The sequence below is a fragment of the Ovis aries genome, chromosome 10 (assembly GCF_016772045.2).
Source record: "Ovis aries strain OAR_USU_Benz2616 breed Rambouillet chromosome 10, ARS-UI_Ramb_v3.0, whole genome shotgun sequence".
Taxonomy (NCBI): domain Eukaryota; kingdom Metazoa; phylum Chordata; class Mammalia; order Artiodactyla; family Bovidae; genus Ovis; species Ovis aries.
In genome coordinates, this window is record NC_056063.1 from 78,197,761 (window position 1) to 78,215,731 (window position 17,971).

Here is a 17,971-nt window from a genome sequence, read left to right on the forward strand (position 1 = left end):
GAGGGTGGTCCCTCAGGAATAAAGAGCTGCAGAAGATGGAAGTGACCCGGGAACCGTGGATGACAGTCCACAAAGGACCACGTGCCAGCGTCCTACAAGAATGTTATGGCACAGTCGTCCTCCTGTGGTTCAAGGATGATCCGTCCAGCTGTTCCTGACACCGAGTGTCTCCCCTCTGCTCCAAATTAAAAAAAAAAAAAAAAACAGTTCCATTGCATCTTTCTAAAAGAGAAAGGGTCAATTAGAAGTTAAGGAGCATTCCAAGTTTACAAGGTTGGTTTTGCTTCCCTGGTGGCTCAGATCGTAAAGAATCCGCCTACAATGCAGGAGACCTGGGTTTGATTCCTGGGTCGGGAAAATCCCCTGGGGAAGGGAATGGAAACCCATTCCCGGATTCTTGTCTGAAAAATCCCATGGAGAGAGGAGCCTGGCTGGCCACAGTCCATGGGGTCATAAAGAGTCAGACAGGGCTGAGCAACTAACGATTTCCGTTTCTTTTGTTTAAATACTTGACATAACTTCTTAGTTTTTTATGTTTCTAGCATCCCCTATGCTTTTTGTCCTCTAGCACCTATCAGACCAGCATCTTTAGGGCGGTGCTCTGCTGAGACTGATTTACCAGAGTTCACTCACTGCAACAGAATCACAAGCTACCCAGCAAGGTGGGACACCAGCCTGTCAAGGCAAATTCTAACCAGACGGTGGCACTGTTGCAAAGGCAAAGCCGAGGGAATAAACCTAAATGAACTGGTTTTGATAAGCAACATTTTCCAGAGTTTACACACACAGACACAGAAACAGAATTAAAGCTTGTATATGACATTTTTATCCCTGTTAAGGATAACTCTAATTGTAGAACTAAACGCATAGTTTACCCTTGTGTCCACTGCAGCACGCTTTCCTACAATGTGTAGCTTTGCAGTTTACTTCTATCGTCAGCTCTCAGTTGTGAATATCACAACCATTTAATCACTAAGAAACAACTGAAATGGTTAAAAATTGGGAATGTTTCTAAAAATTTGGTATGTTCATGGAACTATATAGAGATCATGTATACAAATCTTTTAAACTCTGAAAATGAGAATAATGCAATGCTAGATGAAAAGTTTGTATATGAAATTCTAATCCATAGTAAAAGTCTAATTTTGGCTATTGGTCTCTATCTCAGAGCAGTGGAATGACAATGCTTTTAATTGTAATCAAAGGTGCAATGAGGTATTACCTCACACCTGTCAGGCTATTATAAAAAAATTTTTAAAAAGAAGTGTTGGCAAGGATATGGCAAAATTGGAACCCTTGTACACTCTTGATGGGAATGTTAAACGATGCAGCTGCTGTGAGAAACAGTTTGAAGGTCACTCAAAAAATTAAAAATAGAACTACCAGATGCTCCGGGAATCCCACTTCTGGGTATATATTCAAAGAATTGAAATCAGGATCTTGACGAGACATCTACAGTCCCATGATCTTTGCAGCCTTATTCATAATAGCCCGGATATGGAAACAACCAAATGTTCATCAACAGGCGAATGGATAAAGAAAAGTTAGCGAATATGTTGTCATGCTTCTAATCGCTCAGTCATGTCTGACATTTTGTAATTCTTTGAGACTGGAGGTGTATTTGGTTAAAGCGAATTAAGTTTTAAAATTCTAAGTTCTAGAAGTAGTAAAAAAAAAGAAAAACTTATCTGTCCATGTTACGTTTCACCAACAATGGAGCAAACTGTCTGATCTATTTATCTCAAGAAAACAGGTGTTTAAGGTCTCTTTACTACATGCCTCAGTTGATTTTTTTTCTATTTAGTTATTTCTTTCGGGCTGAGCTGGGTCTTCATTGCTGCGCGTGGGCTTTCTCTAGTTGCTGCTTCGTTGCGGTGTGCAGGCTTCTCTTTGCCGTGACTTTTCTTGCTTTCCTTTGATTCAGTGAGCATGGGCTCCAGGGACGCACGTCTCAGTAGCTCCATGGCACGTGGGATCTTCCCGGGCCAGGAATGGAACCGGTGCCCCTTGCGTTGCAAGGGAGACTCTTATATCTTCCCTGCACCACCAGGGAAGCCCAGCCTCAGTTGATTTTTACAGCCTGTTTCTTACAAACTAAATAATCCTTTTTTTGAAAAATTGATTTGCCTGCTCTCTGGAAGTCTTATCTAAAGGTGGCGGGATGCCAAATGATATGATCAGCCACACACACTGAGTCACTATGGCATCTGAGCCAGCTGTAATAATAGTGATTATTTGATTATTTATGGTCTCTGTGGAAGGTACTTTTTCTCATTAAACCCTGATAAAACCTTCAGATTTGTAGTTGAGGATACTGAGGCCTTCTTAAAGGTCATGAAGCTAATGAGTGGTGGAGCCAGTCCCCAGAGGCAAGACCCCTTAGCTTCTAAGTGCTTTTATTCACAAATTCTTGGCCTCTCTCCATCAAGTCAGGAAACTTGGGTTCATCATTATGCTGTCTGTGCTTAGCTGCTCAGTCACGTCTGACTCTTTGTGACTCCATGGACTGCAGCCTGTCAGGCTCCTCTGTCCATGGGGACTGTCCAGGCAAGAATACTCGAGTGGGTTGCCATGCCCTCCTCCAGGTGATCTTCCCGACCCAGGGATCGAACTCAGGTCTCCTGCATTGCAGGCGGATTCTTTACCAGCTGAGCCACCAGGGAAGCCCTAGGACCATCATTAGGACTGGCCTTTAATTGGATACTGAACCTAACAAGTTTTCCTGGCACTCTGAGTTTGGGCAGATGGATGGGACTTCAGAAATCCCATGCAGGTGTGCAAATATCAAGAGCTGCAGTGGTTGGGCTGGTCCGGCCTGTGCCCGTCCTGTTGAGAGAGACCTGCGGCTCTGAGATGCCTCCTGCAGTGACATCCCAGAGGGCAGGAACTGTCCTTGGGTAGTTCCTGCATTGCACAACTTAATTCATGTCTGTCCACGTAAGCGTGATTTACTGTCCTGGGATTCAATGGGAGCAATGTGCTTGCTAACTGATACACATAACAACGAGGATGGAACAAAATAAATACCACATGCTCTGTTCTAGGCAAAGCTCTTTCAATTAAGTAAGACGAAATTCCAAAGACTATGAAATAAAAGTGTTTAATATAAGGAGGGTGGCTCAGTGGTAGAGAATTCACCTGCCAATGCAGGAAATGAGGGTTTGATCCTTGGTCCGGGAAGATCCCCTGAAGAAGGAAGTAGCAACCCACTCCAGTATTCTTGCCTGGGAAATCTCATGGACAGAGGAGCCTGGCGGGCTACAGTCCAGGGGGGTCACAGAGAGTTGGACAGGACTTAGCGACTAAACAACAACATGGGGGGGATCACCATAATCAAACCAAAAGCAGCTCAGTGGGCTAGGGCTTTTCTGAGAATATGATAGCCCTGGATAATGGAGTGTTCTCAGCCCCGCAGCAGTGGGGCTCAAGAGCCAACTTTCAAGAACCTCACTCCAACTCTCCATCACACACTCACGCCCGTCTGCTTCTTTCATCCACCTGAGCACAAGACGACTCTTAGTCTCTTCAGCTACAGCCAGATAGAACATGGGGACATCCTTGCTGCCCACACAGCAGGGACCATGCGCCTTGTGTGAAGGGAAGCCTCAGCTCTCCCCATACTTCTTAAATGAGGACCCACCATTGCGCTCTCCACAAATAATCAGTCCCAATCCACTGCATGTATTTTGTGTGTCCGTTAAGTCTACCGGCTCCAAACGTCCTCTGGAAGCCAATGGATTCACTATTCTGCCCACTTTCTACTGATTCTGCAGAAGGAAGGGGTGGTCTCTGGTCCCAGCAACAGCTGGTCAGAGGGGTAAAGGGCAGCTCTGGTACCCGAAACAAGAGGGAAATGGAGGGAGACTTACACTGTGGCGTCTGCTTGTTTACCTGCACTAAATATCTGCAGTTAAACACATCTCATCTCTCCCAGTATTTATTTCCTTCCAAAGGCACCTCTCTCTCCTATGTGAAAAACTCACACTTGTCCTATTTATATAACACTGACTCTATTTCTCAGGAACTGACAGCTCTAGCCTTAGTATGCTAAGAGCACATGTTTAAACTTTCCTAGATTAACTGATAATAAAATGTACTGTTTTGAAATTGATTCAAAATCTCCCCTCCACGCCCCCCACCGACCCCCTGTAACTACAAAGGAAGGGGGCTCCGTTAACTCTTTCCCATTCAAATGAGTAAACTGAAGTCCAGAGAGGTTCACTGTCTTGTTAAAATGACAAACCAATGAAATAGGACTAAAGGTCAAGTCTCCAGATTCCTAAAGCCAGCTCCCAGTTCAGTTCAGGCTCTCAGTCATGTCCGACTCTGTGACCCCATGGACTGCCACATGCCAGGCTTCCCTGTCCTTCACCATCTCCCAGGGTTTGCTCAAACTCATGTCCATTGAGTTGGTGATGCCATCCAACCATCTCATCCTCCGTTGTCCCCTTTCCCTCCTGCCTTCAATCTTTCCCAGCATCAGGGTCTATTCCAATGAGTCAGCTCTTCGCATCAGGTGGCCAGAGTATTGGAGTTTCAGCTTCAGCAGCTCACATCCACCTCCCAGTACCAATTTCTGCGTGGGGGAGACATGAACGGCCCTCTGACATGCCCCCCCCCAACAGGCACATGATCTTCACCTTTTCAATTTTTCTAGGATTTTTCTCCCCACTTCCCTTTGCCCTGAAAGGCAAGACTGTCCTAAATGTTTGGCTCCAGGCTCTGGGTTTATATCTACTCCAGAAATTCTTCACCCTACTGCTAGCCCTAGGAGGCATACAAGCAGGTATTTTTCATATGTCGTCCAGTTTCCCCTCAATATTCCCAGCAGGAGTCTTGATCCAAATTATCTAGTTTATTATTTCTCTTATTGAAGTTTCTCGGAGCTGGACCTGTGTTACATTGTTTAATTGAGTTCGGAGGTAGAAAGAATAGAAATAGAAATAGAGAGGATGGCAAGTATCACTTAAAGTATTTATAATCATATAAATCTTAAGACTAAACGAATAGATATTATTTATATCTTGGCATAGTGAATGTTTGGTATGATGAGAACATCTTTTGAACTGAGGCATCTTTGGAATGGCCTTTCTATGGTTATAGAATCTCCCACATTATCAGTCCTTCCTGCCCATGCAAGAAGTCAGAACTGAATCTGCCAGCCTCCTTTACAGCTAAGCGCAGACCTGGGCCTTAAACTTTGAGGAACACATTGGTCCATCCGGCTGTGCCCTGATTGTCCAGGCAGTGGGCGTGTACGCGAGGCAAGGACGGCCTTTGCCTCCGGGGGGCGGCAGTGCTTAAGTCTGAAGCACCTGAATCTCCGTTTCTCTGGTGTGAGCTGTTGTAATCCGCATCCTCCGAAAAGCAGACGTCAAGCCTGGCTTCGAGGAGCAAAGATGCTATCGGGGAAATGCCTGGGCGAGGAAAAATGGTTGAGTCCACCAAAGGTTTGGGAGAGCCGTGAGGGCGCGATGCGAGCCCGACCCCCGAGTAAAGACGAGAAAAGCCAGCGCTGGGTGCCCGGCAGCCTAGCGAAGGCTTGGCAAAGCCGCCGAGGCGGGGGAGTCCTCCAGCCCCAGTCGGCTGTCAAGGAAGTTGCTCATCTCACAGGACCCGAGCGTCCCTTTCGTCCTTTCTCCCCGGGATCATCGCCCGGGGGCGGGGGCCGCCCACGGGAGGAGGGGCCTCGCTGGCAAACCGCGCTGAATTGCCAAGCCCGGCATCTGGACACGTGGGATGCTTTCCCAATCTCGCCGCTGCCTGGGATGCTTGATCAAAGGATATTCTGTAAATAATACGGTGCCACAATAGTTACAAAGCAGGTGAGTCAGGGGAAGAGATTGCTGTTGCCCGCGCCTCTGCCTTGGCACGCTGCCCCCCCCCCCCCCCCCCGCCCCGCAGGTGATGCGGAAGGGAGGTGGGCCTGGAGACACCTGGCACAGCGCTTCCGGCTCCGACAGTGCTGCGTGGGAAGGTGCGGGCGTCCCGCCTGGCACTTCACTCCGGATACCAGGCCTTGCCCTCCTGACCCTGCCGTGTTCCGTCCTCCCCTTCCTCCTCCTCCCCATTCCTAAGCCCTCGTTGTGTTTATCTGTATCTTCATTGTTTCCTTCGGAGAGCCAATAATGGATCAACCGTTGAGCTGTTTGTCCGGTTGCGCAAACGGACTGAGCATTGAAAGAGTTGCCTTAGCTGGGAATGTCATTAAATCCAGAGAGCAGCCGGGGTAAAAACAAGAGTGAAGAATACTGGGGCTCCAAGACAAACCATAAATGACTTCGTCCTGAGCTCAAGGGATTTCAGAGGTTTTAAAAAGCAGTGGTCTTCAAACTGTGGTACAAAGTCCTGGATAACTTCAGTCCCATCAGTTTCCAAAGGCTTAAATGTCCTATCTCCTGTTTTCCAAACTGACCTGCTTGAAGACATGCCTGTGATGGAAGGACATACCGCCTTCCCACCTGTTTCACAGCTGGGTCTCCTGCTTTAAAGATAAAAAGGCACCTTACTATGGCACATCTCCTGCAGGTGCAACAGCTTCTTGGACATCAAATCAACGGACGATTTGAAAAACAGGCAGCAAAATCTTTAATCACAGCCCCAAAGCATGCATCTCATGCATCTTTTTAAGACCTGCATTTTCAGCAAGAATTTTCTTTTTGTTCTGTAATTTTTATCTTAATCAAATAGTAAAGCTTAGGATGTGTATTGTTTTGATCAACCTGCCAATAATTGAAAGATAATCTAAAAGAAAAATATTAACATTTTGATCCCAGGAAAATTTTTAAAATATTAACATACATATTTTTGTTGCAGATAATAAATGATCAATAGGACTTTCCATTATAAATATAAATTACATTAGGATAAAATTCTGTGTAGAATGATAAAATTTCAAGAAGAAAGCAATGTCAAATGTCTGATTGAATTTAAATGGAATATCTTCAAGTATATAAATGCACAATGCTAAGTGTCAAACAACAACAAGAGTGTCAAAGAGTAACATTTAAATGAATGACATAGAAGTTTAAAGAAAGTCAATATTTATAAAATGTCAGATATTACATTCCTCATTCCTTGAGAGTATGATGACAAATTCTAAGTTATATTAAAACTATAGAAGAAGGTACATAATCTTTCTAAAATATTTTTATGGGATATGTAAGCAGAGTAAATTTTTTAAACACTGTTACAGGAGTCTAATAAAAAGCCTGCCACTTTGGTTTCGTAGTGAACAGTTCATTCCCCATCCATTCATTGGGTGACACTCCAGCAGAGCTCGACTGGTGTGGTAATCAGAGACAGGCAGAATAGAGATCCAGCTTTTTCATCAATTCATTTTGTAACCCGTGGCAGTCAGTAAACCTGTCTATCTTTGCTCTTCATCTGTAAAATGAAACGACTGGACAACAGTTGAACAGTTGAACCTGGAAGCTATTCCATCCACTCTGTCACTATATGTTTTTGTTGAATGTCTTCTGAGTTTGTCCTTCTCTTTTCTCCCTCAATCACTGTAAGTCCTTTTTGAGGTAACATAAACACAGTTGGGAGTAGGAAGGAAAACTGGTAACTATCCTGTTTCCTCTTCACTAAAGAGAACGTGCTTCTCTAAGACTTACGGAGTAGAATGAACGGGCAAGTAATCAATTCAAAGAAACTGCACAGCCTTTACGGTAATTTTTGAGACTTCATGGAGAATCCCCTAATCCTGTGAAGTGGAGACTGGTGTACATAGGATTTCCCTTGACACCATGCATTCATAACCTGGAGTCCATGATAGAATCTGAGGGGTTCAAAAACTTGAGTAGAAAAAGATAAATACAGCTTAACTTCAACTAAACTTTTAATTAAGTATTTCCTTCAATTATAGATGTAGGTAATAACCGGAGTGGTATTAGCATTACCGTTTGTTCCTGTGTCACCCGTAAAAATCAGCTTCTTGTCATAGTACAGGTCTCAAAATATCATTTATGCTCTTTACTATTGTGCAATTACGGGCACTTATTAGATTTGGCACTAGCTCCTGTTTACTTTACGCAAAGAAGCGTATGTGTAACTACATACACACATGTACAAAACTATTTCTGTATAACAAAGTTGGTTTTCATATTTTGATAGCTATTTCAACATCATTTCTTCTGTAATCCTCTATATTTTATGAGTTTAAAATTGTTCTGAGAAGCTGACCTTAAGGCTGACCAGACTGCCAAAAGCATCCATCCTTGGCACATCCTCACAAAGACTGAGATTACCCTGGCATGAATACAGACAGAAAAATCATTAACGGGCCACTGGGGCAGCATGGAGCAATTGATAGCAGCCACTCTTAATCTGGAAAACTGCCAATTATGGCTCTATCAGGGTTTCCCTGGTGGCTCAGATGGTAAAGAAATCGCCTTCAATGCAGGAGACCCAGATTCGATGCCTGGGTCGGGGAAGATCCCCCCTGGAGAAGGGAATGGCAACCAACTCCAGTATTCTTGCCTGGAGAATTCCATGCACAGAGGAGCCCAGCAGGCTAGATCCAGTCCAAGGTTCGCAAAGAGTGGACAAGACTGAGTGACTTTCACTTTCAGCTGAGTGACGAACCCTGAGGATCAACCAGGAACACCAACTTAAAGAGAGAGTCGGGGCCGGCTGGGCGTTGGGGGGGGTGGGTAAGAAAAAGAAAAAAAAAAAAATGTTTTTCAGAAATCCCGGAAGCCCAGGGTAAGACAAGAGGATAGGAGGGGCCCACTTCGGGATGCCACTTTGTTACTGGCTACCGAGGGCGATGGAATCGCCAGCAACCCGCTTCCTGTTGACTGCAGACTGCAGCCCTGGCCCGTGCCCACTACCACCATCACCATCCTTCAAAGGGACACACCTTCGAGACAGGGGAACACCAGCCCGACACCACTGAATCAAAGAGCTCCCAACCAGAAAAATCACTCCCACTCTCCCAAATAAAAAAATTGATCTCTTGGCTTTTCGCCAATATCCGACACACCTAAGGGGTTTAAGCGAGCTCGCGTGGGCTCCCTTTGCTCCGGGTCCACCCGGGGGGTTCCGCCGCAGCTGACCGCAAAGTTTCATTCATCCACACCTGCATGTTCAGAAACCGTCGACTGTCAGAAGGGGGCTTCCCGCTTCTCCAGAAGGCAAGCCCCTACTTAGCCCCCACTTCCTTCTCTGTCCCCGCGGTGGGGCGGGGATACGCGGACGCTCTGCTTAGAAGCCGACTCACCCTCTAAAAAAAAAAATCCCCGCCCCGTGCGTCTCTCTGGTTTAAGGACCCCCCCGCCCCCGCGAGGGCTCCGGCCCCCCGAACCCCTCCGGCCACGCCTCAGGCTCCGCCCCCTTCTCTGCGGCCCCGGGTACCTCTCGGGCTCGGCTTCCGGAGAGCGGCGCCGTCGGCTCTGACGTAGCGGCGCGGGATTGGCCGGTCCTCCTTGGCGGCTCGGCTATTGGCCGGAGGCTGGCCCCGCCCATCCCGTCCGCACCTCCCCTCCTAACCCAGGCCCGCGGCCGCCCGGGTTGTCCTCGCGCCGCCGCTTGTCCGCGCGCAGCCCGGCCGTTTGCCTCCCCGCCACCCTGCAGCCTGCGTCCATGGCCACCGCAGCGACCGAGGAGCCCTTCCCTTTCCACGGCCTCCTCCCGAAGAAGGAGACCGGGGCCGCGGCCTTCCTGTGCCGCTACCCGGAGTATGACGGGCGAGGGGTGCTCATCGCCGTCCTGGACACGGGGGTCGACCCCGGTGCCCCGGGCATGCAGGTGCGGCTGCCGCCGAGGGCCCCAGCGCGGGGATCGGGGACGGCGGGGGGACGCGGGCCTCGGAGCCCCGCTGTGCCACCGAGAGCGAGCTGGGCGCCGGGAGGAAGCCTTGGGCTGGGAGGCACGGGGCCCGGGGCGCCCGGGCCGGGCCCCGATGCCGGCCCAGACAAAGCAGCGGGGCCCGGCGCTGTCGTTCGGGGCGCCGATCGCCGACCCCCACCCCCGGGAATCCCCTTTCAGCCTGGGCGCCGCCAGGCCCCGGGGCCGGCGGGCTCCCTCCTGCCCAGCCCAGCGCCCTCCTCCGCCGCCGCGGCTGCCTCGTGGACCCAAGCGGCCAGTGCCCGTTATTTACCATTTTATTATCCTGGGGAGGGTGGTGTGGTGCTGGTGGGGAGGCTACAGAGAAGGGGCAAATCAGAACTTTAAGTGTTTTTTTTTTTTTTTTCCTGTGTTTTCTTACTGTCGTTCGGGTGATTTGATTTGGGGTGGAATGTTGTTTTTTTTTTTTAATCTCGAAACAACGAAAGCCTCCGGTTTCAAGAAGATAGTCAACTTCCGGAATTGTTTCCTCCGGTAGTTTTCTGTGTGCTATTTTTAAACCCTCTTCTGCAGTGTACTAGTTTAGGGTCAGCTGAAACGCAGGGCTTATTAGGCTTTTACGTAGAGAAGAAGCCAATTGAGTTTGTTGTTGGTTTTTTTGTGTTTTTTTTTTTTTGCGAACTCTTCCAGGGTGCATTCAATTATGCTTGCTTTTTTTAATATTTTTCAACCTCAAAATGTAAGACCACGTACTTTGTGATTTTTTAAAAGACGACTTTGTTTGACCTTTGGAATCGCTGAATCAAGGTACCCTTGTGAAAAAGGTAATTTTTTTAAAAACGTTGTATCTCCGTTGAAAGCCTTCTGATTAAAGTTTTCAAAGTTTGGCTTTTGTAAATTTAGCCTTAGACTTGCAGGGAAACCGAGTAGTCAGCAGAACCTCAGCGTTGCTCAAGGTCCCATCTCTTGGACGTCTAACGGGGCTGATTGCTGATCTCTTTCCGTGTCAACCCTTCACCTGTATGGCTTAAAACCCTGAAGTTGAGGAATTCTCTCATGCCTCTGCCCTCTCAAATCCTTGATTGTGTTCTCTTATAAGCGAGATAGCAAGCGTTTGGGAAGTTAGGATGTAATTCAAGGGGAAGAGGAAACAGGTCGACTCTGTAGAGAGTCCCCCCGCGGGGTATCTTGCTTCCTCCCCTTAATTTTTGAGCAGCGGTCTGGAGTGCCAGTCACCTGCTTCTGGCCCTGCCGGGCAGCTCTGGAGCCTCAGAAGAGAAGCAGGTGACACCTTCCTCCTGCGCTGGAGTGGTCCAGTTGTGTTAATAACTACGGAGACTCAGAGCAGTGCCAGCCATCACCTCCTTGAGACTTTATTCCCTGGTAGTAATGGTTTCCATTCCGGGGTGGTGTGTGTGTTTCCTTTTTATAGGGATAAGTGGGAGGAGAACAGCTGGAGGACATGGTTCACTGGCTCTTTTGTCAGGATAATAAGGGGATCGGAAGAGTTTGGAGGAGTACTGTCTGGGGAAAAGACGCTTTTGTAGAATCTCCCAGACCTGCTCATCCCGTCCTTCCGTTCTCTTTGTAAAGTATAGACAGTGACTCTCATCCCACCTCGCTGCTCTGAAAATTGAGACAGTTAGTTACCTGTGACTGTTTAAAGAGCTCAGGAAAAGCGCTCAAGAGACTCATGTTTTTAAGCAAGGCTTAAATAACCTTGAGGGAGTTTATGCTGGATCTTAAACCACCAGCTGTCTGAAGGATAAATGTACGTTAGGTGTGTGTATCCTCAGTTGCTTCAGTTGTGTCCAGCTCTTTATGACCCCAGGGAGCCCGCCAGGCTCCTCTGTCCATGGGAGTCTCCAGCCAAGAATATTGGAGTGGGTTACCATACCCTCCTCCAGGAGATCTTCTCGACCCAGGGATCGAACCCTCATCTCTTACCTGTCCTGTTGTGGCAGGCAGGTTCTTTACCACTAGCACCACCTGGGAAGCCCTTAGGTGTGTGCGTGTAACAATAAATGTTTGCATGACAGTGTATTTGAAGGGAAATGAAAACTTAACACTTACCTTCTAACAGCTTTGAGAGATTGGCCTAAATATGGCCATTCGAGAAGAATTCAGTAAGGTGATTTGCAAACATGAGTGAATTTTTAAGGTTTTTTTTTACCCTCCTTACCTGTAACAAAGGTGTTTTATAGATCTGTGTATGCATCATTAAGGTAAGAAGGTAGATAGAAATAAAGTGGAAGGAGCCAGTGAAATAGGAAGAGACGCTTGAACTGGACATTGGAAAAGCCAGTGAAGTCTGAGCAGAGAACTGGAGGCACGAGGAGAACTCTGAGGAATACGGTGGTGAGTCCCGTTCTCTGGAGACGGCCTCGGGCTCAGTTCTCTTTTGTGACAGCGTGTAGGCTTGTTAAATGCAGAGGGTGGCAGGATGAGAGGAGTAATAATTAAATAAGTGGTTAAGTCTTTTCCGTAGCAGATATTCAGGCATCTAAGGTTTTGCATTAAAAGATGCTGGAGTCGTGCAGACTGTAGCTGGTAACAGAGATTGATCAGGGGGCCAGCCAGAGTTCACGAAGGAGAGACGGAGCTTGGACAGGACCTGGAATTCAGGGGCCTCCCGGCCACCACTGGTCGTCATCCAGATTGCCAGAGTACCCTTCCTTAAAAAATAATAAAAAATCCCGCTATCACACCCTTGCTTAATATCAAACCAACTATTTGGGCCTCCCAGTTGTCTTTACATGAAAACCCCCAGGCCTGAACTTTGCACCTGCCATCGCCACCTGATTCCAGCTCCTTGCGTAACCTTGGTTTGCATCTCAGCACTTCTGTCCCCCGCCCCTGAATCCTGGCTTCCACCAACAACACTCTACCCCTTTCCCAGATCTTCCAGGTCTTTCCCCAGCACATGCCGCTGCACATGGGGTTTAATCTGTCCGCAGGCCTTCTACAGGCACCTGTAAAGGCCTATTTAATCCCGTAACCCACCTTTGGGGATATCTGCTGATTTACTTCCACCATCTCCCACTGCATGCATTGTGTATTTTTGTGTATATACCAACCGCTGTGTCAGGACCTGGGACTTCAAAGAGGGAGAGGGCCCGGTCCCTGCTGACGGTTCCTTTTCCCTCTTTGCTCTTACAGTGGTTTATTCATATTCTCCTGGAGCACTTAGCATTTCATTTTAGTCTCTTGCTTTTCATACCTTTTTCCTGGTTAAGTTAAAATTCCTCGAAAACACCTATCCAGATTCATTTTCTGTGAAACGTGCTTGTGTTAAATGGGAAAAAAAAAAATGCATATGTGTGATTATATCTGTAATTTCCTCATGGGAAAGAAATATATAATTTGGGGACGGAGGTTACAAGTAGTCCTGTAAATGTCTTTCTAATTTCATATTCACTAAAAGATAATAGAGGGGGCTTCCCTGGTGACTCAGTGGTGAAGAATCCACCTGCCGATGCAGGAGACATGAGTTAGATCCCTGGGTCCTCCCCTGGGGGAGGAAATGGCAACTTACTTCAATCTTCCTGCCTGGAGAATTCCATGGACAGAAGCAGCCGGCGGGCTACCGTGGGATCACGGTCAGACACAACTTAGCGACTAAACCACGACTAAAACAAGATAGAGTACAGTGAAGAAATTATGATCGATGTGTGTTTAGTTACTGGTAGTAGGTGCTGCCAGTTTTAAGGTTGCCTTTCAGTTTGCCTTTCCTGATTTCCTCCAGGCTGGGTTGTGTGTTCTTCTGTCCCTTCCTGGACACTGTCCTTCACCTTTATTATTCATTGTCCTATGTCACTGTACTCTTGTCTCATTTGTCTTTCCAGCTGGATTGTAAGCTTTCCGAAAGCAAAGCCTGTCTGACTCACTTTATCACTGTGTTCTTAGAATAAGAGTCATTTCTTGAAACATACCGTGCTTTGCTCAAAAGGAGTGTTCTCAGGATCGTCCCTGAAATTCCAAGTGAGCGCTTGCTCCTTCACTGCAGTTTGTGCAGAAAAGTTGGCGAACTTCCCACTCTGATTCTGATTTTCTGTAAACCCTCGCCAACTTTGCCACAGTGAGTGTTTCACTGGAGATAAAAAGTAGCTGAGGTTCTTGATGTTGGGGAGGAACCTTTGGGCAAGTTCTGTTCCGTCCTGCCTCGCATCGCCCAGGAAGCATCCCTCGGTCTCCCACTCCATTCCCAGGGCTTATCACCTTTGCTGTCGTCGCAGTAGCTGTGTCTTCGGTCCCCTGTGACCGTCCAGGCCTCGCAGTAGAGGGACAGCGGTCTCAGGTTAGCAGTGCAGTTTCCTCTCCTCCTGCCAGAGCTCCTTGCAGAATTCTCAGCCAGTGTGCCTTTCTAAAACCTTCCTACCCTTAAATTCCCTCTTGCGTCTTCTCTCTAGTGGAGTAGGTCCCTTCACCTAATGATGAAGGGAGAAGTGCACAGACAGAAAACCATATATATGAGAATTTTTCATGGGTAAGAGAGAGGTCCTAGTGAGTAAAGCTGATTGCAGTAGCAGATGCTGAATAAAGCACAAAATCCCGTTAGGCTGTCTTCCTTTGCTCACACACTGATGAATGAGGTCTCCAATGAGAAGGATCCGTGTCGGACTTATTAGTGATCTCTTACGATTCTTGATCTCAAGGCACTAATGTTGTTTGCTTTAAGGAATGAGAAAATGAAGACAAATGGTTTGTCTTCTTAGTGCTCTGATGCAGCTTTCAAGTCACACAGTTACTTGGAAAACTTTTTAAAATGGATTGTTTGCGTATGGTCTTAATACATGATCCTAGCTAGTTTCATAGGAGAGTTTATAGGAGAGTTTGCACTTTTCCTAGTGGTTTCTGTTTTTATCTTGTTAGATTCTCTTACATTTTTCTTCATTCCTATATTTTCATTTCATGTTTGAAGATACTTAGCCAGTCCCTTCAAAATCAGTGTCTGATTTAAGTCTTATCATAATCTTGTCAGGGTTGGATATGATTTCTGCGGTGATTTTAATTGTGATTTGGAGCCTTCTGAGTGTATTAGAATACTTATTCCTAATATAGACAGCCCCCAATAAATAATCACCCAGTTTAAGAATTTTTATCACCCGAAAAATTACAGCAGTGCGGCCCCCGACAGAACTCTCAGCCAGCCCCTGGTTGGTCGATGATTGAAGTGAGATCTGAGATCCACCAGCCACCCCCTAATTTTCCCTTGTAAAGAAAAAAGCGTGTGTGTTTCCTCCACATAGCGAACTCCTCCTCTCCGGTGCACCTCAACTGCAGGATTCTGAGGACCCTGCAGTGGTGGGGGTGTGTGTGGGAGGGGGTGGTGGCGGTGGCGGGAAAGACTCCTAGGATTGGACCCTGCACTTCAGCTCAAAGAGGGTGAATTCTCGGGTGCAAGGGGAATCTGAGGGCTGGGCGCTTGGCACCCTGTAGGCTTTTTTTTTTTTAACATTCCTGTTTCTCTCTTTTTTAATTAATTTGTTTTCAGTTGGAGGCTAATTGCTTTACAGTGTAGTGTTGGTGTCGGCCACACACGAGCATGAGTCAGCCGCGGGCACACATGGGTCCCCTCCCGCCCCTCGAGGTGGGCACACAGCGCCGGCTTTGAGCTCCCAGCCTCATCCAGCAGATTCCCACCAGCTGTCCGTTCCTCTTTCTCTCGTGAGGGCAGGGGTCTTCTGTTTTCTGCCTTTTTCAGGTCTCTGGACCTGATTCCCGCTGCTCACTCAACACATGTCTCTTGAATGTGACAAATCCTCCTGGTGAAGTTAGCCCAGAGAGAGCCCCAGAAGGGTTCCCCCCCATAAAGGCAGTGGGGTGTTCAGTGTTACCATGGGCTGCAGCAGTCGGAGGGCCCCCCCGCAGCTGAGGAAAATCCATCTTAACGCCGAATAAGGAGTGTCAGGCTGTCCAACAAGCCAGCAGCCTCGAGTGCCTAACAGACGCTGGCGGGTTTGGACTAATCTGGGGAATAAAACAGACACAGCCCTTGCCCCGGTGGAGCCTCCCTCCACTAGTGCTAATCGGGGAAGAGTTGCAGGCGTGATTATGAAGCGAGTGGAGTTCTGCAAGGCCCCACGGTACCACGAGGAGGAATGATCGGGTTTAGGATGACGAGCGCTTAGACCAGGTCGGCAGGGAGGTCTCTGTGAAGGGGCAGCGTTCTGTAGAAAACAGGGTCCCTGAGTCGAGACCGGGACCCTTGTGAACAACTGAAGGGACAAAAAATTCTCAGCAGGAGGGCCTGGTGCAGGAAGGTGGCGGCCGTGGCCAATGAGTGGAAAGGGGCCCAAGTGGTCAGGGTCGGGAGGGTGCTCCTGTTGATCCTGGAGGGCTTCCTGGGGGTGGCGCCCCGTTAGGAGGGCAGGAGGCGACGGTGGGGGAGAAGCTCAGGATGCCGGTGTGGACACCCAGAGAAGGTGGGTCTGAACCACACTTCAGAGGTAGAATGAAGGACCTCTGGGGATGCTGGCTGTGAGCACTAAACTAGAGAGGCCGAGAGGGCCTTCCTGCATTTCTGGTTTGAGCACCCGAGTGGGTGTTGGCTTCCTGGGCTGGCAAGGCCTGGGGAGGGGCCAAGTGTGAGTGGTGAGTCTGAACCTGACTTAAGAGGTTCGCGTGCTAGTGTGGCCTCCAGTAATGAAATGTTAGTAAGCGTTTTTCCCTTCAAGCTTTGTGCTCATCCAGCCCCAAACTCACCTTCTTCAGATCTCTCTTCAAATGTTAGCGTTCTCAGCGAGACCTTTCTTGACCAGCCTCCTTAGCACTGAATGCCCCATACCACCTGTCTCCCTTCCCTGCTTGATTTTCTTGGTTCTAGTGATTACCGACTGACATGTTATATATTTCTTGGTTTATTGAGTCCATATAACACAAAGTCTGTGAGGTTTTCTGTGCTGTACCTCTAGTGGAGTGTGGCGTATGGTAAGTGCTCAGGAAGTATTTACCTGAATATATGACTACATTTTCTTGAGAGTATCTGTCAAGCTTTTGGCTTAAAACAGTTCAGGTCCCTTTTTTAAATGAATGCAGATTTTATAGACTATTTTCTATATGGGGACGTGTACATGCACAAACACACATTTGAGGGTTGGCATTTCTTTCCCAGTAAAAACTGGATTCTGTAATTCATGTTTTAATGGTCTCTTAATCTTCAGGTTACAACTGATGGGAAACCGAAAATCGTCGATATCATCGACACGACGGGAAGCGGCGACGTGAACACAGCCACGGTGGTGGAGCCAAAGGACGGTGAAATTGTTGGTCTTTCAGGAAGGGTGCTCAAGGTTGGACCTTTTATCTTTTCACTGAATTTTTCTCTTTATTTTTTTGTGCTGTCACCTCAAAGCATCTCATGTTTTCACCTTGCATTCCATGGTATGATGTTAGTTACCTGTTGCTGTATCACAGATCACCCCAAGATGTCATGCTTTCAAGCAACAAACGTTTACGGCTTCTGTGAATCAGGGAAGCAACACAGTAAAGGCTTCAAGTTTCTTTGACTTAACTGTGCTCTGGTTAAATAACCTGTATTCTAATTCTGCTTCTTCCAAATAGCACATGAACTGCTGATGGTTGATGTCTAACTCTTCCGCCAGTATAAGATCAGCTACTGGTTAGGTGCTTTGAAGATGCTCGTCCTCTCCTTCTCTAAGGATGCTGTTGCTAAGCTGTCTTGAGTAACTGGTGGTCAGTTACTTATGGCCAGTAGTAGTTAGGAGAACAGATAAAAGCAAAAAAGTGAATAGAAGCATACGCCTTTCACGATTAAGTGTACAGGCAAGAAGAAAAGTGCACAAGGCACATGTGTGCAGTTGCATGAGTAATTTCAGCGAACACCGCTTCGCCTGCTGTAGATAAGACAGAGCGCTGCCTCGGGGGTTCACTGTGTTCTCCAGATCACAGCGTATTTTGGCTTTTGTGAAATCAGTTCTTTGCTTTCCTTGACGGTTTTAACCACCTCTGTGTGGATACCTGTTGTGAGTTTTGCCTGTTTGTGGGCTTTGTATGAGTGGCCTCACTTCCATGTTGTTTCATGTCCGCTTTTCCTGGGTGTTTGTGCGATTCGTGAGATTGAGCCGTGATTTGCGTGGGGCAGCGATGTGTTCGGTTTCATCGCTCTCTCTGGGACATGGTTGTACCACGAGGTGTCCGCTCTGCTGGGAACAGTTGT

The 17,971-nt window shown here is 47.5% G+C and overlaps 1 protein-coding gene and 1 long non-coding RNA gene across 4 annotated transcripts in view; one reads left to right on the forward strand and one right to left on the reverse strand.

Moving 5' to 3' along the window:
- Positions 1-6,564: 6,564 nt before the first annotated feature.
- LOC121820468 (uncharacterized) lies at positions 6,565-9,348 on the reverse strand. Its single transcript, XR_006061018.2, has 2 exons — positions 8,990-9,348; positions 6,565-8,637 (listed from the first exon to the last, which is right to left on the reverse strand). It is a non-coding gene; the product is annotated as an uncharacterized LOC121820468 (long non-coding RNA).
- A 144-nt stretch (positions 9,349-9,492) lies between these two features.
- The window catches only part of TPP2 (tripeptidyl peptidase 2), a 58,756-nt gene continuing 50,277 nt past the window's right edge, over positions 9,493-17,971 (forward strand). For all 3 annotated transcript variants that reach the window (XM_042255043.2, XM_027973762.2, XM_015098260.3), the window contains exons 1-2: positions 9,493-9,753; positions 16,956-17,084. In XM_042255043.2, the coding sequence (XP_042110977.1) occupies positions 9,589-9,753; positions 16,956-17,084 (294 nt within the window). In that variant the 5' untranslated portion in view covers positions 9,493-9,588. The remainder of the gene's footprint in view (positions 9,754-16,955; positions 17,085-17,971) is intronic.